We start from the raw sequence: 22199 nt of genomic DNA on the forward strand, positions 1-22199 counted from the left end.
CACAATTTGTCTTTGCGGGCCACTTAAAATGATGTGGCGGGCCAAATCTGGCCCCCGGGCCTTGAGTTTGACACTGGTGCCCTATACAGTCCTCAGGCTCCCCAACAATAGCGGTAGCAGTTTGCATTATTTTATTGCAATGTTTTTCCTTATTCAGATTTGTTTCAAGACTACAGTTAGACTTCACTTTGATGGTTAATGCAGTTATTGCAATTTTGGTGTTTTATCACAGTAGATTGGTTTATTTACATTTCAAAAACCAGAATCCATTCATTTACAAATGTGATTGCACTTTAGTTTACATATTTAAATGTTCAGATATTAAGATGTGATAGACAGTTTTTGCATGATTTGAATGAGGCAAAATATCATGCTTTTTCTCTTGAATATATTGTTATAATCATTTGTTTCAGATGTACTGTAATTATTTCCTGCATAAAAATTAAATTTGGTGTTCAAAATGTATTTTTTCAAGCTTGAGTCAAAAAGTCTTTTTTCAAACTTGAGTCTTGAAAAAGAGGGTGTCGTCTTATAATAGGGGTCGTCTTATATTCGGGCCAATGCGGTAATTAGAATGTAAAGAATTGAACGGTTTGTGCACCATAATTTAATGCTTCACTTCAATACTTTGTGCTTCTCCTGCTGTGCCCACCGTGGCCATCGGGGGCAGTATCATACATTATACAAAGAGTCACCACTACCACTTCATTTTCGTGCTAATTCTAAAAAGTAAAGCAAATCACCAAAGGCAAAGAAAAAAATTCCACCCATGCGAATTGATGCCTCCAGAAGTTGCAACCATGTTAGTTGTTGTTTTACAGACGATAACGTAATATGCTTGTGATTAATGTGATAGGGAGTCTATGTGTTGCGCCACCATTTTTATTTAAATATCCGTTGCCAAACCCTAAACTTATCTAACACTAACCAGTCACACCTATGAAGGGTTTAAGAGGTGATACTTTGACAATTGAATGAAATTATTCACTTTAGATTATAAATTCGGAAGGTTCATTCTACCTTTCTCATCTCATTCATAATCTATGGCTGATGCCGACAAGTATTGCTTATTGTTTCACCTGTGTGAGTGAAGATGATTTCTTTTTTTTTTGTCCCTCACTCGCCTCTTCTTTTTCTTGAGAATGAGACAGAGACAAAAATGTCCCAGATGGGTTTATAGAAGAACAAAGCAGGGCACAAGGTCATGAAATATGAATCGAAGCTGTGAGCAGCTGGGGAACTTGGTGTGTTCTAAGCGTGAAACACACACACACACACACACACACACACACACACACACACACACACACACACACACACACACACACACACACACACACACACGCACCCACACACTCACACACGCAGGCACACACTTCAGTAGTGTCTGTGACATTACAAAAAAGGCAGCAAGTGGACTGCTTTAACCTTTTGCCCTGCTTTCATCAAGCCCCCCCAAGGCCCTCTGACAAGCTCAAGCACCACATGTTCTGTATGTCGTCATTATATATTTTCTTTATTTCCAACTTTTTACAAATCCTGCAATTTTACAGCCACACACATACAAACGTAGAAACTAAATTCAAGTGATTATTGTCTCCCAGCTCCTACAGTTGTCAGCAAAAGAAAAAACAAACAACAACAAAATAGATGCAAAAACAAATCTAGGTGGATCTCTTGCTTTGCAAGAGATTCCCGGGAGACAGTCTGTGAACGAGGCATGCCCACAGCAAACTACAAAATAAAAACAAACAAACAAACAAACAAACAAACAAACAAACAAACAAACAAACAAACAAACAAACAAAATAGTTTAGTTAATGAGGAAAACAAAAGCACTCACAGAAATGGCAAATGAATAAAACACATTGTTAAATAAATCAGACACATTCTAATCAGTGAGTTTGAGCTTTGACATTGTTTGTGAAAATGCTTACGGTAATAACGGAAGCCAATGATGTTCAGTATGAACCGTTTGGAAAAAAAATCTGAACCAGTCAAAATTGAGAAATGTCACACACACAAGCAAACTATGACATTATTTGTATTCTTCTTTTATTCACTTTTTCCTTCTTATGGTTTTCTTTTTAAAATTTCCTCAAAGACCATTTTGTTATTTTTTTTTACAGAGGAAAATACTGTACAGCCTCTTTTTTTTTTCTTCTTAAAACAATAGTTGGAGGAAATCATCTACACACATAGTTCCCTATATGATGGATATTTATTTCCAATGCCAAGCTCAGGAGATCATTTATACCCAGTGTGTCCACTCCTCAGTCATACATATTTGCTCAATATAAACCAGAGTGACAGAGTCATAATTTAGCACTACAATAAGAGCATCGCCATAAAGTTTAAAACTTAAAATCACAGTCCATATTAGTGTTTCTTGCAAGCTTGCCATTTTTTGTCTGGCACACACATTTTCTTACCAAAGTTTCCCATCAAAAAAAGCAAAATAAAAACCATAACAGCTTGTTTTTTTTTTAAATAAATCACAAAACATTTTTTGTCACACTAACATCTATTTGTGCATTAAAGCAAAGTGAACTAAAACATAATTTTAAAGCAATTTCCCTGTAAAAAGATATTTCATATATATACTTTTTTTTTTTAAATCCCCAGATGGTAAAATTAAACTAAAAAGTGCCACACCCTAAAAATTCTCATTTTTGGAAGTTCACATAAATATTAAATAAAAACCAATACAACCAGAGCTCGACTGTTACAGCCATGACAGCGAGCAAAGCAAGGGAAGGGGGAGAAAAAAAGAAACGTAACGCCGTTTGAGGCAGTTTCGGTCTGTACATTTTTCCAACATTAAATACACTACCTGATGCTCCTCCCTCCTGCCCTCCCACGCTACATCTAATCAACTCTTGGACCCCACCCGCCCCCCCAACACACACTTCCATGAATTCAGCTTACAGATTGATATGCTTCTCACTAACAGCAACAAAACAATATGGTAATGCTAAAATAAAATAAAAAAATAAACACGAGTCATCCACCGCCACTGTATTTGCGTCATGGTTAGCAAGTGGAAAAGTGCACTATTCACACACAGAGTTAGTTGATTTCCTTCACCAAAATTGGTGGTTATCAAGGGTGGGTGGGTGTCTGACTGGGATAGGGGATCCAAATTACACAGGCTGTTTATTTGGTGCCTGTTTTAGCAGAAGGTCAGCCCGAATGAGCTAGACTGAGCTCAGCGGCCTCTCGGAACAACTTGGCGGCTCGCTTGCACGCCTCCCACGAAGAAGTCCAACGTCTTAGAGAGCGTGAGAGAAGTGAGACTCCCTCAATCTCTAGGTGTCTCAGAATTATAATAATACATAATACAGGGAAAAAAAATCAAATGTTTGAACACATCCTGTTCCTCCTTAGTGATTCACTTCCCTTTTTTGTTTTTTAAACGTGTGCTCGGCCCCACAGGACATCTGGGGTGGGCCAAAGTTCATTTTCTTTCATCGCACACACACACACACACACAGATAGTTATATAGAGAGTTTTGTTGTCTTTTTTTCCACACAAAAAGGTGAAAAATAAAAATAGCAATAAATTAAAGTCAAACATGCACGCACACAAAAAGACCGATGTCTAGTAAAATGCTTTACATTGCTCCTCCCACGTGTAAAGCGTGCAGGGCCCAGTTCCATGTGCCTCCGTTCATATTTTTTAATGCATTATTGAATTAATAATGTTGGTCATCTTGTAAACATCATCATAAATCATATTTGGGCCATCATCTTCTTTTTCCTTCTATTGTCCTCGCCGCTGTTGTTTCTTGTTGTCATGTGAAGTCTCGAAACATGATAGATGAGCTCTCTATCATTCTTGTTTGTTCATCATACATCAGGTCGCTATTTTTTCAGGGGTGGCCATCTTGTTTTTCCAGTTAGGAAGTGTCAGTGTGGTGAACGGAAGCATCAAAACTCTGCCCTTTGTCCTTCTCCGGGCTCTGCCGCCGAATCATCATTTGAATCGGTGTTGAGTTCTTCTTCCGCATCGTCGTCATCCTCTTCTTCTTCTTCGTCCTCTTCGTCCTCAGCCCTCGCCTCCTCCTCGGGCGACAGATCGTCCTCGGCCTCCCCGGATGTTCCGGAGGTGTCGTCCTGAGCCGCAAGCATGCCCGGTTGCACGCTGTGGCCCGGTGTGTGTCGCGCCGCCTCCTGGTGGACCTTCTTGCTCAGGTCCAGAGAGTCATTGAGACCCAGACCGGTGGCGTTCTTGAGGAAGAACAGGGAGCTGCTGGTGTCGGTGCCCAGGTTGAGAGAGCTGTCCAGGCTGATGGTGGACGGCGGGTACGGGTGGTTGTACTCTGCCCTGCTTCCGCCGCCGCCCGAGTAGAGCATGCAGGGGGCGGCGCTGTGGTTGGCAGGGTGGGTCAGTCCGCGGGATGCGTTCAGAGCTATGGAGGCTTGAGTGCCGGCGGAGAGGCCCAGGTGGTGCATGGCTTCCTGTTTGGGCGACACCGACGGCAGCTCGCCCCGTTCTTGCTTCTCGTGCTTGCGCTTGTGCGAGTCCATCTGGGACATCCCCACCACTGTGTGCTTACATTCAGGGAAGGTGCAGTGGAAGTGGGAGCACTTGAGCTTGTACTTGCAGTCAGGAACCTCGCAGTCGACGCTGGAGCTGAACTGGCAGAAGCCGGCGGCGCTGATCACGTCCTGCTTGCCGTGGTGCTTGCGGTGGGCCGTCACCTTGGTGCTGTCGGTGCAGCGGAAGCCGCAGCGCAGGCAGTGGAAGTGAGTGCTGTTGCCCGAGAACTGGCAATCCAGGAAGTTGCAGCTCAGCGTGGACTTGAACCTCTTGAAGTCGTCCAGGACCAGGTTGTCCACGCGGTCGTGGTGCTGGGCGTGCTTATACATGTGGGTGCGGCCGCAGAACTTGTAGCCGCAGTTCTCGCGGGTGCAGTGGTAGTGGGTCACCTTCAGGGAGAACTGGCAGCCCGAGTCCTTGCAGTTCTCGTACAGGTCGTAGCGGCGGAAGCCCTCCAGCATCATCCCCTCGTCCAGCATCTTGCGCGAGGAAGCGGTCTTGCGCCGCTTGCCAAACGGGGACATGTCCTCGATGATCCAGAAGCGCTTCTTGGCTCCGGCGGCGGTGGGGATGGAGATGGTGTTTCCTGCAAGAAAACAAAGAGAGGATGCACATTAAAGAATAATCAGTTGCTTCTCAATGTAAAGCCACAATCTACATAATCACATTGTGAGATTTCCTGGTTGCAACGCTAATGTCTGACCTTACCCGGCCAGAAGTGGTTCACAGCTGAGTAAGCACAGAGAGCCACAAATTTGTACTCCTAATTCCCATAATGATTCAAAGAGGGAGCAAAGTGATAGATTGACTTTGGAACATGACACTTTTACAGGGTGTCTTCTGCCTCCAAACAGAGACGAAGCCGCGGGTCTTACATCGGCATGTTATTTAATATGGGGGCGCCCGCAACACCCCTCGGTCGGCGCTAATGATGTGATCCCCGTTCTGCGAGACGGGAAACAGTCGGCCTCGATAAAACTTGAGGCCCGATTAAAATAACTGACTTGTTAATGGGAGATTAGGTGAGGACTTAGGTTTTGTTGCTCTTCTTTGAGACTGTACCAAGTGCACCGTTGCCGAAATATTTATTACACGGGAACACACAAGTGCACAATTTGGACAAAAGTATTGAGACAGTGTGTGTACATTAATCTTGCCAATCAGGCTACATATAGAATTGTAATTCTTCATTTTACCGAGACTACTCTATCATGTGTAGTGTAGACACACCCCAACCAGACTTCCCAGAAGAGTGTAAGCTATTATAACTCCATACAGTGTGGTCTTCGATTTTCACTTCCTGTAGATGTAATGGGTAGATGTCCCAATAAATATGTCTATGTAGTGTATATATGCATCCTGTTTTTTTTTATCTCAATTTTTATCATGGCTCTTAATGCATGCTGAGAAACCCACTTTACTGCCTTCCCACAAATCTAGACAGCAGGTTTAGCTGACACAATGAACATGTTGCACAAGAGTCAACAGTGAGTGACAGCTGCAGTGTTGCTTTGTTTCGGGGATAAGTACCTGCGGCGTCCTGCACTATAGGGACGTCATTTTTAACCGGCGATGGAGTGGCAATGACGGGGCTGTAAGCTGGTGTGTTGGTTGGCATGACAACACTCAGAGTGGCTCCCAGAGAGGCGCTGAGCAGAGAGTATGACAGACAGGATGGAGAGAGAAGGTATGGGAGCGAGGGCAAGGGTGGTCGGAGCAGAGCGGGAGACAGGGAAGTAGCCTGGGCCGGCAGGCCAGCTTGAGGTACGGAAGGAGGAGGTGGAAGTGGCGGTGGTGGAAGAGGAGCAGGAGGAGGTGAGGAAGGAGGAGCATTTTGGCTAGTGTCAGCAGGGGTGGTGGGAGCAGAGGTGGTGGTGGTGGTGGGGCAGCCTTGTCCTGGAGAGACAGGTTGACCAAAAAGGGCAGAGGGAGGGCAGGCAGGCGGGATGGGGTTTGGGGCACACACAACACACACAGGCACACACGCACGCGCACACACGCACACACACACACACACACACACACACACACACACACACACACACACACACACACACACACACACACACACACACACACACACACACACACAGGGACGGGAGGTAAAAAGGGAAGATAAAGATAAGAGAATGAGACATAATGAGGCCCATTCAAGAACACCAGCCAGAACTACAATGATGACAGAGGTGGCACCACATGGAGAAATGTGAAGTCACAAGCAGGTATGTATAAAACAATTTTCAAAATAAACACGTTTGAAACAATAAGTAACAATGGAGAAGATGTGCAGTTTCACCACGAAAGGAGACTATGGACTCTGGAATTTACTTTCTAGAAAGTTCAGGCTGGAGACTGAGCCTGCCACCTCACAATATGGCTCAAATTTGGACAGGGTTGAATTTGGATGTTGAATGTTTAATTGAAACTACTTACTCTGGACCTGATTTTAAATTTGAAATCATACGTGTCTGTATTAAATTTATCGTCTTGTGTTTTGTCTACTGTACCTTTTAAGAAGACTTGGGAATTGCATTTAAAGGGGAAGTGAAGTCAAAAATGTTCTTTACGATAATGTATCAGTCTAAATGTGGTATTCTGAGAAATATTGTGTTTGTGGAATATGAATCAAGCAGCAAAATCCACCCGTTGAATATCCATCTCGGAGGGCAGCCATTTTATCACTTGCTGTCAACAAAAGTGATTGGTTGTTACTTGAGCCCTCAGCAAATGTGATGTCATTTTCAGTCGTCAGCAAGTGAGAAAATGGCCACTTGAGATAGATAAAAACGGGTGCATTTTGCTGCTTAATTCATATTCCACAATTGTAATGTTAATCGCAATACAATGCTTAGAACATACTGAGTTGAGTTCCCCTGGTTTGTGTATTGTATTAGTGATGTCCATAATAAATAAATGAATGAATAAAACATTCTAAGCTTGACCCAACTGATTTTATCCATAGCTCAAACTGAAAGAATACAGCAACATACAACTCTGATTACATAAAGTAGATCTGCACTGAAATGAGGACATAGAGTGCATGATTTCATGATGATGCATGACGCATGTCTCCACCTGTCACACTGTTGAAGGGCCCTCCATTCCGTGCGTACTTGTGTGAAGAACCTACCTGCTGGGGAGCCATCATTGCCCACTGGGGTGCTGGTGCAGCTACGGTCTTGATTGGACGACTCGGAGGAGATGCCCAAGGGGCTGCCCCCGCCTCCCATGTAGTCGATGTAATCGTCAGCTTCCTCTACGGTGGCGGAGGAGTAACTGGAAGTGATATCAGAGTGGGCCGCCATTGCCACCATTCCCGAGCCATGATGCATTTCATCAGTTCTGTGACTCAGGGGCATCACCTGTTAACAACGCAAAAATGCACATGGAAGAGAAAATTGAATACTTTTTGAGAATTTCCTTTTGGAACCCATTACTTGTGTTTACACTAGGGCTTCTGAAGAAAAAAGTACAAACAGAACCAGGAAATCCACTTGGAAGTCCCTTTACGGTATTATGTGGGTCACGGAGATGAAGAATGACACACAGTGAGAATATTTCCCTTCATAGTCACGAACGTCACAGATCGCTGTGGCATTTGAACGCATTCCACTATGTTGAATTATGACATTTCCCAAGGAAGAATACATTACATTTTGATGTGGATTTGCTTTACATCAAAACAACTCAAAATCTGACAGTTCACACAAGTTAAAATTTAGTATTTAACTATGTATTTAGTTTTAATCGTGGGTCCCAGTGGGAGTTCTTGTGGTCCTTGGGCGCTACCTGGTGCACCACATTGTTGGCCCTCACTCCCTTTTTTTTTAAGATGCGTTTATTTGAATATAGTGTTATGTTCTTGTTTGTATGTGTAGTGTTGATGTTGCCGTTTCAGATTAACTACGAAACCAAAAAATGTGTTTTTTGACATTGCAACTTTTGATAACTGCGTAAATTCCACAACATACCAAAATATTATTGTATTGAGGATTTTAAATACATTTACTATTGGAAGCAAATTCCATACAGAAAAGGGAAATGCAGTTAGTGCCTTGGAAAGTGTGCGGAGGACACCTGGCACCTGCTTCCACTTGACAGACTTTAGAGTATTTGTTTAGTTACCCTTTAGAGAATGGCATGCATCTTGTGTCACATGCTGAGTCTACCTGGGATGGGACGCGATCAAAGTTCTTCCCCAGCATGCGCCTCATGTGTTTGCGTGCGTGCGACGTCATCTGGTGCTTGAGGAGGAAGGAGAACTGGCAGCCCTCGCGGATGCAGTGAAAGTGGCTGTTGACTTGGTTATATTTGCAACCTGGCAAAACATAACAAAACAAACAATTCTTGTCAACTCGGTTCACCGCTATGGTGAGAAGCTGCTTTCCTCAAATATTGTCAGAGCGACAGGGGTTGCTATGATTAGATCACACAAAATGCAATATATATATATATTTTAATTTCATGTTATAGCTATGGTAAAAGAGAAAGTGCACGTAGGAGGATTATTAGATCACTAGGGTGTCACACGGCGCAAGTCAGGACTTTTGTGCACTAAACCTGTGGAGCTCTTTTATTACACTGACATGCTTTATTCAATTAGGAATTTACATAAATAAATTCTCATTTTCTGTCGTCCAATAAAGCACACACCCCTGCGACCCAAAGTAAATCCACAATTATTGCCCTATCAAATACATTTTTCCAAGCGTCTTTGTTGTCATTTGCGCTTTTTTGAAACATCTTCTGCTCTCTTTTCCTGTTTTTAATCCCTAATTGCTTGATGATTTCAAATCAAACAAATGTTATGTTTTGCGCCAGTTAATCAAATACTCTTATATAAAGGCAGGCAGAAATAATTGAGTAACTTGCTGGGCAGGTGCTAGCGTGTCAGTAACCATGGCGCCCAGGTTTAAGAGCGTCAAGGTGTGTGTCATCAAATAGCCCTCACACACACAGGGCACATTTTAAACCAAGCCAAGTTAAGCAAATAACAGTAACCCCCGTGACATAGCGTGCCTTTTGTCACGCACAAACCAGGTAACATCATCTGTGGTGTTCAGTTTAATGTCGCTGCCATGGATACTGGCAAGCCATCAATTCTTTATGACTGGAGTGTTAGCCATGTTAATCCTTTCTGTTCCCCCACCACCAGCACCCCACGCCCCAGCTCAAACAATACACTTGGCAGATCCTGCAGGGGATGAAAAACAGCTGTTTTGGGGCTGTTTTTGTTTGCTTTGTCTAAGCGGTTTGAAAAGCTTGTGTAACCGCCTGAAAAAAACCCAACAAAAACAACAACAAAAAACCCAGATCACTTTTAATACATTTGTGCGCAGAGGCAACGATGGCTGAGGTGCAGCTTCTCAGCGCAAACAGGCTAAACCAGACAAGCCGGTTAATTAACTAACACAAACCTAATTGCTCATTTCTGACAGGGGCAAAAAGGAAGAGGAAAACAAAGCCAGATACCCACTGATGATGTTGCTGCTACAGTAAGACTACCTTGGGGATCTGAGGTGTCACTGCAAGTCATAAAAAAAAAAAAGAAAGAAAACGCTCACTCCTCCCCCTCTCTCATTGCAACACTGCACTTTCTCTTTTGAGAGTATAAGTATAAAATGAACGTACATCTCCAGGCATGGAAACTAAAGCTCGATGGTCAAAGTCAGAGTACAAGAGGCTGTCATTTTTACACTTCAAATTAGTACCGGGGGAAATTGAGAAAACTACGCCGCATTGAATGCATCAGTCGGAACGAGACACGCTAACAAACAAAAAGAACGAAGGAAGAAAATGAGCATCTCCAGTATTTAATTACATACTGTACTTTATTTCGTTATTTATAGTGCTAGAAACTTCTACACTCCACTACATTTAGGAGAAAAATGTATACTTTTATTCTCATATAAACCCACGGTGTTACTGATAACTATAAAATATTGGGAAATCTGAAGAATTTTCTCATTGATGTCATGCCTGAACGGCAGAGCACAAAGTGGAAACTACCTGCCTGTGGTCATGTGGTGGAAATACCTTTTGGGGGAAGAAAAAAGACGCAAGTAATCAGGATGTCATTTATCAATGTGTGTGCATGCGTGAGTGAGTGAGTGAGTGAGTGAGTGAGTGAGTGAGTGAGTGAGTGAGTGAGTGAGTGAGTGTGTATGTCTGTCTCAGTTGCTCACTTCGGCTTGAGGCAAGCAGACTAGCGTCACCACGAACTGGGTAAATCCTCTAACATGAACATCTTTAACTGTAGGAGCTCAAGAAAAGCAAATGACTAAAAATAGTAACAACGATGCTATTAAGTTGTAAATAAAAACAACATTTCCAACCAGTTAAGTAAAATTGGCACATTTCCCATAGCTCAACTGATGTTCTCTCACGACACGTTAATGTGGTTGGGAATCACATCACTCAGGGGTGGGAATATTTCTTACCCAGCCGCCCGCACTCCTCCCTCTTGGTGAAATATTTGAAGCCATTGGCGGCGCGGCGCTCGGCCTTCTCGTGCTTCTTGACGTGCCACGGCAGCTTGGTGGTGATGTTGGTGACGAAGTAGCAGCCAGGACGCAGACAGTGATAGTGGCCGCGCATTCGGAACTCACAGTGCTGCACACACGAGACATGCGTACCATTTCGTGAGCTCACGTCGGACGTGGTTGCTTTGAAGAAAAAAAATCTACAATATTCCTACTATTCCTAGTCCTTGTGCATGAACGCCAAGTGATAAGCGTCGTAACACTTGAGCAGTCAATTTTATCCTGCTTGTTTATTCCGTGACTTAACTTTAGTTATCTGCAAAAACTTCAAAGGGAAGCTTGTGATGTCATAGAAATCATAGCAATTACTAAGCATCGAATGACTGTTTATTCGATTGCTCTGATGTCATATCCTATGACATTGATATAATGACCATGTCGACAGTGGATACTATGGACAGATCTATTATGCTGTAATGTATTAACCACCACAGGCCTTAATTCATATCTGCTCACCGCCTTTACGAGGCATAATTGCATGCTAACTGGTGATTGCCAAAATATCCTGTGATGTATTAATGCTTTTGATTGTCTTCAATGTCTTGACATTCCAGATTGGCATTTCATCATGGCAACAGCAAAACAACATTTCTGATTTCAATTTCTAGACGCATTGCTCCCTCTTGGAATAGGGCCACTATCTAAGAAGAAGGCGTCACCCCTCCTCTCCAACATGTCTGTACGCCACCATCTGTTGGTGAGGCCCGCATCCCAAAGGACCGAGCCAAATAAGATCTGCTCGGTTCAGGAGATGGGAGCTAGGGGAGGAGGGAGGGAGGAAGGACAGGGTGAAGGGGTGGTGGATAGGGGGGCTGCGTTTGTGAAAGGGGTGATTTTCGACACATTAATGAATTCATTTAAACGGTTTTCCAAATACGGGCTCATGAGAGCAGGCAGGGGCTGCCATTTAGGTTTCATTTGCAAAATGTTTGCCCTATTCCAGACAGCCTTGTTTACTGTGCCGGTGACAATGATTTATTGGGTAATATCAGCTAAATTGGCCTTTTCTGAGAGGAGAATGCGGCAGTCAAAATGACATTATTGACATATAAACAGGCATTACTGGGCTGACTTGACTGTCTTTTTCAGCTGAGACGGAAGACGGTGAGACCCGCTTGTGAAAGCCTTGAGTCCAATCGCCTCAAATAGTGCTGTAATGGGCAGCATACTTCATGCTTAGAAAACACCGGGAGAGGGGCTGACTGCGGGTATCATCACAGTGCACGCACCTGGTTGGGACACAGACACTGAAGGGAGTAGTAGGAAAATTGGTCACGGACGTTGACCAGGTTGTTGTTGGGGTTGATGTGGTCCAAACAGTGGGACTCGGCCTTGCCAGATGTCTTGCACACGTACTTGCAATTCCCAAACAAGCAGTGGAAGTGGAACTTGTTTGAGTACTTGCAGTCCGTTGCCAAACAGGGGTCGCTGGATGAAAGAAAAAAAAACAAATTATTGACTGTCAGCCTTTTTAGACCATTTGGACATTTTCAAGACCCATTGATGTATACATTTTAAACCCCCAACCCCTGTTGATAAAATGTAACATATAAGTATACTTCTCAATGGCAATGGATGAGTTGTAAAGAGGTTCAAAAAGCCAGAGAAAGAGAATCGAATGTTATGCACTTTATGCAATTTTCAAAGCAAAACAGCATTTTCAGTGCAGCTTATCAGCCATGTTTGTTGACTGTGTTGCTGCAGGCTACGGTATTTTTGAGCACACCCGTACAGTTTGTGTGCGTATGTGTGTGTTGTGTGTGTGCATGCAATTTGACAGTCACGCAGGGAATGCGTTCAGTCTAGCTATGCGCAAAGTTCAGCATTGAAGATTCCCTACTAATTTCCAACGTGTCAACGAATGTGTCGTACTTTTCCTGGAACTGCAGAAAACCAGGTTTGACTTGTGGCTTTGCATTCTCCAGCGAGGTGGTGGCCAGAGGGGAGTTGGCAGGCAGGTTGGGCATGGAGGCTGGCATCTGGGGTATGCTGCCGGTAAGCTGCTTCCAGGCCAGCAGGGAGGGGGGAGGCGAGCTATAGCCACCAGAGGGGAGATGCGTCACATCCATGGAAGGGTTGTTGGCCATGGAGACGGGGGCTGCGGGCCGCAGAGGACCACCCTCTCCGGATACTTTGCCCTCGCTGAACGGAGGCTCCGACTTCACTTTCAAAGTGGCTCGGAGGTGGAAACTAAAAGCACAGGAGCTGTTTTTTTAGTACAATCGAGTGAATTTTCTAAACCTTAACCATTGCTGCACATACTTTGCATGTTTTATGGCTCCATCCACAGTACTGAAGAGAGCACCACAGTCCTCTACCAAGCAGTGAAAGTGCACTTTCTGGAGGAAGTCACACTGAGCCTCACAGAAGTCATCTGTGTCAAACCTTTACGCAGACAGAGAGGAAATCAATTACAACAAATAAGAAAACTGACGTCACCTCCCGTCAAATTCCAGTCAGAAAAGGTTTAAGTAACAAGAAAACAAGAAATGTTTTAGGGGCTTTCCAGTCATACAGATGAGCATGACAGTATTTCTATTACACGCAAGCAGCACCTTCAGACACAAAACACTGTACTCTGTCTTATTGAATAGAAAGCACACTGAATGTTGCAGGGAAATATTGTAGTTCAGAATTATAATACACATCAAAATATAATATGTATTACTAGTGACTATTAACCCCCCAAATTAAAATACATTTAAAAAAAAATAGCGCTTTGATAATGACCAATCCAACAACTGAATGAGCAGGGACTAAAAAGCCAGTTAATGTACCTACGACCATGAGTTGTCTTTGTTTTCTTACCTGCGGAGGTAAGTCCTCCAGATCTCGCTGGGCTTGTCTACCTGGGGCCTCCTCAGAACTTGGCTCAAGTACTGGGGCGCCTCCGAGTTATCGGCGCTTTGGCCGCCCTCCAGCTCCGTCTTGAGGTGCATGGCGTTGAAGAGTGCAGGGTTCACCTGTGACATCTACAATAAGACGCAGTGTAAAACTAACAGGCACGTGGCGGGCTCTTCAATATATTCACCGCGGTGGGAGTGTTTACACGCTCGCTCGCGTACAAACAATTTGGTGAGGGGAGAAAAGCGCAAAGGGATTTACAAACATTCAGCTTTTTGCTTGAGAGCAGGCCAGGAACGCTTGCCAAGCGTCCTCTGGGACGCTGACTGTTAACCCTTTAATGTGATGTGGGGGCTTGAATAAAACCCCCAAAAGCCAACCTGACAAGCCTTTTAAGCTCCCTGGCTTCAATAGAAAGTGAGGACAAGTCCATATCAGTGAAGACATAGGGAAAATTGTATGGGAAAGGAGGTCATGAACACTTGCCCATGTGTAAAAAGAAATGGGGGGGCTGACCCGCCATTAATGTGATGGAAGACGATGTCCATTTTAATCTTCACAACACACACACACACATTCCAATTTCCGTGGCCTAACATTTGGACTTGCTAAAAAATGAGAGTACACCTCCCTCTTCTTTTCTACAGCAGCGTTTTAATCATATCATTTATACACTGTGGATAAATGCAGAGCCAGACAGGGCAAGGGGAAGAAACATAAAGGGGAAGGAAAAAATGGAGTCTTGAGTTCAAAACAGCTCATCAGAAAACAAACATATATCTAGTGTAGCAGCCAGCTACTACTTCATTATATTAATTTGTGTGAGGTGCGATGGAAATTACACCGTGTGAAAAATGGCTGGAAAATTTAAATGATACAAACTCATCTTATTAGCGGTGAAACATTAAAAAACAAACAGGCCCCGCCGTGTGCCGCTAATTTGTCTTGGGATGAAAGGGCTTTGATGGATGGATCTTACCTTATTCATAAGCGAGGATAAAAGAGATGCATTCCCTGGTACATCATGTCCATTTGATTCATTACTGGAACAAGGAAAATGAACAATGTTTAGTAAAGATTTGCATGAGAACAGTAAATATTACTATTTATCAAGCAAGGTGTGTCAGTGTAATGAAGATGAAAACACTTGTTCCTAAAAAAAAAAAAAAAAAAAATGAAACCAAAAGATAGACTGTGAGTTGAAGTTGAAGGTTTACAGAAACATTCTTCTTAGACAAAAATTGAGACAGGAGAGGATTTGAATAAATGGAGTGTTTCTGATAAACAATCTTGTCAGCAACTCTGGCTCCCATTCAATCAGTCAGAGTTGTTATTTGTGTGGTTCACAATTATTTGCAAAAAGACTTCAGACTCAGTGTACCTGTTGTCTTTCTTGCTCAGGTCCAAACTGTGTTCCTGTGTGGACTCCTGCGAGGCCCCCGAGATGACTTCCACTGGTTCCTGTTTCACTTGAGCCAGATTGAACTGGCTGACTGACATCGGCTGCCCGCTCCCTGGCGATCAAGGAGAAGCAACAACGTGATTGTTGGTAAGCACTATTATCCTATGACGAGATCCAATCTGACTTCTGTCTTGGCTCGAAAAGAGAACTCGGAGTGATAATTATTGGTAAATTATGTCAGGCCGTCTAGACTTTTGAATGTTGATTGCGAGGCGGGCGATATGAGGGAAAAATACTTCTTTTTCTGCAGCACATGTCACAACTCATTTGCTGGGCTGCCTTTTAACTGGTCATTAAGTGAGATGCTAATGCTGAGGGAAAGTGGCAGTCTCAGATTGGACCCCCCTCCTCCACCCTACCCAGTTCCTTGTTGGCCTGGCGACGTCCTGCAGCCAATACTGCCCACAAGGAACAGGGGTGTTATGACAGTCAGATTGGAGATGACAGCCAATCAGAACGGTTCAAATAAAGTGACCTCTTTCTCGCATTCTGATCCAAATACGTTATTTGGAAGATTTCGCAAGGGAGGAATATGCAGAAGACATTTTCACTGGCATTCAGTTGAGTGAAGACCTCTGCCAATGATTTATTCATCTAGAATAGAGAACATTTTAAAACTCCGGATTTTTTTTGTGGGGGGCTACACTAAAATGTTCGATTGGTTGTTTGTTCTCCCACACTACCCTTTCAAATTTTCATGGAAAACACCATTTCCTCAAACAGTGGTCTCCACGGTTGTTCACTCGTAAGTGTTTCTCTCTTTAAATAGACACTTCCCTTTTCTCCCCTCAGGAAACGCACTTGGTCACACACTTGCATTGAATGGTTAATGGCTGAGCCCGTTTCATCTCTTGTGCTAGCCAAAACAGCAGCCCCAAACCGAAGAAATAAACATTCTCGAGTAAAAAATATTGGAAAGGACTTCACATTTTTTTGTAGTGTAAAAGATAAACAACATGTCATTTTGTTTAGTATGATTATGACAATACTACGTACAACTTAATAAATGGAGGCTTTCAACCAGTATGTGAGGAAATGTAAACGTCATGAAAATATAACCTCCCCTCTGAAGGTAATAAAAAAAGCCCAAAAGGACAACGTAAAGCAAAAATGTTGACAAGAAGATGAACCCTCTCCTCCAAGCCCCAGGGGATTGAAATATTAATTTGTCCCGGGGCAACGCAGGGAGACGGAGGCTTTTGGTAGACAATAAGTGGTGTTTCATCTGCAAAAATGGGAGCACGGAAGGTATGCCTCCCCCCGGTGTCGCCTCTTAGGCACGAAAACATTAGAACACCAGCAGGCTTTTGGAATCTGGTAAGGAATTGGGGCTTGTATTGAGAGATTGTGACAGGCAAGGTCATGGGCAGCCAAGTGTATGCCCTTGGCCTCATCCTGGTGAGGCTGCCCTCCTGTTTTTATACTGCTGGGGAGAAAACAAGAACTAATGTAAGTGAGGTGGGAGGGTGGACATGACCATGATCCGCCCGCCCCCTCCCTCCACTCGGTGCTACAAGATGACCCAGAGACATATCAGGCAGAATAGAAGTAGAAAGGCCAGTCTTGGGCCTTGTCAGCTAAAAGCTCGGAGATGGGCAAGTGTCAATGTCAGTTGGGCTTGACAATGGCTGTGGTTTGAGGGGATTGTGGGCGAGGGGTGGGCGCTGCTCAAGCTCATAATTTTACGTCTACTTTGAGGTCATGAAGGCTTGCAAAGTCCAGCCTTCCCTACCCCCAACTTGATCACAGCGCACACAAAATTAACTAGCCAGCCTTGTCACCGACAATTAAATCAGCCCAAATGAGAGGCGACTTTAGAGAGAAGCCAGTCGCTGTGTGATCAACACATGATCATCAGGCAGATTAAAGAATTCTTTTAAAATCTCTGAGGATAAATTGACAATTTGGGGTAGATGAAAGTGCAAACATCTCTTGTTCTGTTTCAAATCATGAGGCTTTTTTTTCTTCTTTCCCAAAGAGGGAGTACAAATGAGTTTGACTCAAAGCAGCTTCTTTCTGGAAATTATCCAGGAATAATGTACCACCATGTAATTGCGCTGGATAAGACACAGAGCTTGCGAAAGATCATTTGTACAGTGTGTCTAATTAGTAAACCTTTCAGATGCTCAAATATCTGGGAAAAACACGCAGGGGTAAATTAGAGAGGAATATTAATTAAAAACAGCAACCATCAAAGAAAAAAAAGGTTTACTGTCACACTGTGAAGGCAATGGTAAAGAGGCTCAATGAAAATTGCCACAAGAATGCTGACTTTTTTGAAAGAGAAGCAAAAACCACTTCCTCTAACATTTTAGCCTCCCCCCAAAAATCACACATTGATGAGACAAAAACAAAAAGCAAAACCACATCTCTACCATCGACCCCCCACCCCCATCCTGCAACTACACACATCCTCACAATAGATATTCGACATGTTCGATGCTAAACAGCAGAGAAATGTGAGCTGATGCCTCTCTCTGGGCCATAAAGAGGGGTGGGGAAAGCACCATCTGTGGACACCCCGCCCTCAGCGGGGGCCCCTTCCGAGCAATTGTGACTACCTGCTAGAAGCACAGAGGTGGAGCTCAGCCTGACAGGCTGGGCCCGCCTCAGCCCCCCGGAGCAGGCGCCCCAATGATCTCCCACTAGGAATTGTAATCCTTCCCAGTCGCAACATCCGGACGCACTCTCCCTTGCAGCCCCCAATCTCTCTATCATACACCCCACCTGCTCTGGCTCAGCAAAAGAGGCCCCACTGCGACAACATTTAGGACAGCGCTGCTGTGCAGTTCTTTATCAATTAAACGCTCTAACTTGCTTTTTATTTTCATTTCCACGGGCTTGGTTGAGCACAATATGATGAACACAAACACGACAATTACCTCTCAAAGTGTATGTGGATTTGTTTATGCTAAATAGATGTTGACATGTTTTTGTGAGAATTTCAAAAAGCATGTCTTTGCTGATGCGTGCAAGTGTGTCTGTGATCTTGTGTTAATGGAAGGAGGAAAATCTCTCAGCTGTCATTTCTGCTTGGCTGATTTCTGTTGTTTTTCCCAGAATTCAGTTTGCAATGCGCTCACAAGAAAAATAACATTATTTTTTTGTTCTTTTTTCCCCCACTGCTTAATTTGATTCCACCTCCATTTACTTGGAACGGGCGCAGACAGACACAGATAAGCGAGCTGATGATGAAGAACCACCTCAACCACCACCACACAGGCGCCAGAGCTCGCCTCCCCCCCTTTCGCTGAACATCATAAAAGACTTTCACAGGGTCTATTCGGGTCTGTCAACGCATTTAGTATCTCCAAATGCATTATGAGTATCCCACTAACCATCATCAACAACAAACCCAGAGTAGATGAACATGCTTCTGGTACTTGGTGGAAATAAAGTGACTCCAGTGTTGTACTCTTGTTGGTTGGTTGTTTCAATCTAACAATTATCCAGCTACATTTGATGCAAATGGACTCCGGCCCCTATTTGAGCTTCCAAGTCAATTTTGGAGTAAATATCTTAAGATTTGTGACTGCACAGCTGATCGTCGTTGATGTGACTAACCTGCATCCGATCCGTTGGAAGTCTTCAGCGCAGCAGCGGCCAGCCTGGCCATCATGGGTGATATCAGACCTTTGCTAGTGGAGATCTTCTCCATGATGGAGGAGCTGGAGAAGGAGGTCGGGGTGGATGCCATGGGTCCCTCCGCCCCCGCTGTAGAGCAGCAGCCTTGGGCCAGCGAGTCGGTGGGCATAGAGTGGGCCCCTGATGAGACAGCTGACAACAGGCCAGCGGCATGTGGAGGAGGCTGGAGAGGCAACCTGGGTATGAGCGAGTAGAAGGGGCTGGAAGCAGCCATAGTGCTGTTGGACAGAGAGAGGGCCACCGGCATGTTGCTGGGCAGGGCCTGGGACAGCAGGCTGGACATACGCTGGCCGACGCTGGGCAGCGATGGCGTAGGCTTGAGGGTGAGGCCCATCGATGAGGAGACGGCAGTAGTGGGTGTGGCCATGAGGTGCGATACAGTGGTGGACTGCTGGGTGGTGGGCGAGGCACTCAGACTTGAGTTCTTGCTGCTGATTGCCGAGAAGTCCATCAGGTCGTCATTGCTCGATTCTTCCGGCTCGTCTTTCGGGGCCAGGAAGGTGGAAGAGAGGCCCATGACGCCGGAGGAGCGGATGTGTCGGCGCTCATGTTTGCGCTTGTGGGAGGTCATCTGGCTGGTGGAGGTGAAGGTGAACCCGCAGCCCGAGCGGATGCAGTGAAAGTGGTTGGTAGCTTTGCTGTACACGCAGCCCTCATACTTGCACTCCTCATACTTGTAGAACTTCTTGAAGCCATCTTTGGCATAGGCGTCATCCTTGATGTGGTAGCTCTTGTGCTTTTCGATATCACACTTGTTCTTGAAGGTGAACGTGCAGCCGGGGCGCCTGAGAAAAAATGGAGCATAAAGCGAGGGTTAGACGTTCTGTTATAAACTCTTGATGCCTGGGTACCCATGTACAGGACATCTGGAGGTCCAAATAATGAGGTCCATATAATTCAAACCGTTTTGGAGGAATGGTTAAAGAGGCAAGTCGGGGACTGCTGACTGACACTCCGCCACCGCTTGGCAGTGGGGGACATTCCATGATACTTTGCTGTGAGCAAACTACTAAGTGGGCCTCAGCAGGTCTGTTGGTTTGTCGTTTGCCAAGTACTGGCTCTCCTTGCATCTTCTGTAATGCTGCATGCAGGTAAACATTACAGAAACTAGTGTATGCTGCTTAAAGACCCTACAAATTCTGTGATTAGTTTTGAAACATTAGACACGTTTGACAATCATTTCTGGAAATGTGGAAAGACTGAGAACTGCGTCGTACTCAATTGTGGAGAAATAGTAAGAAACTATTTCACTATTTCAATTTATTTGTTCTTCTCAGTCGTGGCTAAAATGCGGCCCAGTCACACACTTGGACCCCAGAATGAGTTGAACAATCTGGTGGGATATATTGTAGCCATTTTGGGGGCTCAGTAGGGATGTGGTGACATAAGAAAGATGCTTGATGAGGTAGAATTCTTTTTTTTCAGTCTGTAGTAGTGGGATTTGTTTGACATTTGACATGGTTTCAGACTACGGTTAGATTTTTCATGATTTTTGAAGTCTCATTTTATAAACATGCCATTTCTTTTTTCAAATGGAATCATCAAAGTGAAGAGTTGCTGCTGTTTGACTCCAGTTCAGTAGGTGGTGACAATGTACATTATGAAGCAGAAGAAGATGACTTTCATATCTTTTCAAGTGGAAGCAAAAAAAAAAAAAAAAAATCCTTTACAAAGATTTGTTAACATGGGTATGGTAGTTTACAAGTATTTAAAAAAAAAAACGTTAGCACAAACATTTTTTGCAAGGTTATGTAATGTTAAAGAAGAGGAAAACCTAAAAAGATAAGTCGATTTGATTTGCCAAACGTCACCTGCAATGGAAGTGCGTTGTTTTCTGGCCATAAAACTGGCACCCGACTGTGCCGCAGTCCTCTGTTGCACGGAACCTCTGGAAGCCATCATTGATCAACTGGGCATTCTTTTTGTGGAAATTTTCGTGCGTCATGACATCCGAGGTGCTGGTGTACACCTTGCTGCAGCCCACCTGCCATACAGAGACAAAGAGCGGACTGCAGGATTTCCGTTTGTGAGAGGAGTCAAAGAAGGATGCACTTTGTGTGGTTAAGAAAACGGCCGAGAAATGGTTCTCATGTTCAACACTTAATTTGTGGTCTGCTATTGAAAGCGATGCTGCTTTCAGAAGCAAGAGGTACCTGAAACTACAGTACTTTCCTCTCATATTTGGAGGCTGAGGTCACCACAAATTTACTGTAACACTCTTTAAAGGGGGAGAAAGTGGAACATGATGATCTCGAGTTGAACCCTTGAGACTAACGGTGCTGGCTGGCCACTGGTGCAAACATACAGCACATCATCCCTGGCGTTTGTCGCCCACACAAAATAGCAAACTTCTCCATATCGAGTACCAGTCTGTATTTTCCTCCCTAAATCTGCCATGTGCGACCTTACATCTGCAGCTTGTCAGCATTGTTAAACAAGACCTGAAATGTCTTAATAACAATGACGATGTTAAAAAAAAAAAAAAAAAACTTTGTCAAGCACACTAGCAAGGAAGGCTAAAAGCAAAACGAAACGTTGAAATTAAGCAGATGTAGTCAAAAAAGTTAAACAAATCCAGGCGAGTGAATAATCTCTAACCATCCGGGTTGGTACTAAAACATGAAGAATGTGTGCATTTACATAAACACCTAACTGAATTTCATCCATGCCAATTAAGGAGCGAGGGAACAAAGAAGTGGGACTATCCGCCTTGTGTGTATTTGCACATCAGTTTTAATCTTCAATCTTGAATGCTGCTGTTCACTTGAATACACGTTCTCGAAGACATTTCATTGTGGATGGAAAAGAATGTGTGGGTGTCCGTTTGCTGCTTAAGTGAGTGACTCATCGCCTTTATCAAGATGACACTTTTTAGCTTTGGTGCCCTATTTTAACTTTCTTTGACGTCTGACTGGTTTCTATTGCAGCATGCGCTCTCAACAACTCAATAGGAAATTGTTCAAAGTGACATATTTCGCTACAAACTGGAATGTCCCAGTGTTACATGCTGCACTACAAAAACCACAATGTTGCAGTGGAGCATCTATATTTACTGTAGATGTACAGTATACGCTCAATTGCTCATTTTTAGCAACACTGAGACCTTAAATTAAATATTTTGCAGAAAATCCTACTCAATTCCAATGAGCTCCTCAACTGAAGA

General features: G+C 44.0%; 1 protein-coding gene across 3 annotated transcripts in view; it reads right to left on the bottom strand.

Annotated features, from left to right (window-relative positions):
* Nucleotides 1-1495: 1495 nt before the first annotated feature.
* Nucleotides 1496-22199, bottom strand: part of casz1 (castor zinc finger 1) — a 48092-nt gene continuing 27388 nt past the window's right edge. For 2 of the 3 annotated variants that reach the window (XM_037244848.1, XM_037244855.1), the window contains exons 7-18: nt 20848-21020; nt 18956-19821; nt 15311-15443; nt 14909-14972; nt 13894-14057; nt 13348-13470; nt 12958-13275; nt 12315-12513; nt 10984-11155; nt 8713-8861; nt 7674-7905; nt 1496-5129 (exon numbers count right to left, since the gene is read on the bottom strand). In XM_037244848.1, the coding sequence (XP_037100743.1) occupies nt 3931-5129; nt 7674-7905; nt 8713-8861; nt 10984-11155; nt 12315-12513; nt 12958-13275; nt 13348-13470; nt 13894-14057; nt 14909-14972; nt 15311-15443; nt 18956-19821; nt 20848-21020 (3792 nt within the window). In that variant the 3' untranslated portion in view covers nt 1496-3930. Of the gene's footprint in view, nt 5130-6073; nt 6440-7673; nt 7906-8712; nt 8862-10983; nt 11156-12314; nt 12514-12957; nt 13276-13347; nt 13471-13893; nt 14058-14908; nt 14973-15310; nt 15444-18955; nt 19822-20847; nt 21021-22199 lie in introns of all 3 variants that reach the window. The other variant, XM_037244839.1, reaches the window with a different exon arrangement.

This window comes from Syngnathus acus, chromosome 2, assembly GCF_901709675.1.
Source record: "Syngnathus acus chromosome 2, fSynAcu1.2, whole genome shotgun sequence".
Classification (NCBI taxonomy): Eukaryota; Metazoa; Chordata; class Actinopteri; order Syngnathiformes; family Syngnathidae; genus Syngnathus; species Syngnathus acus.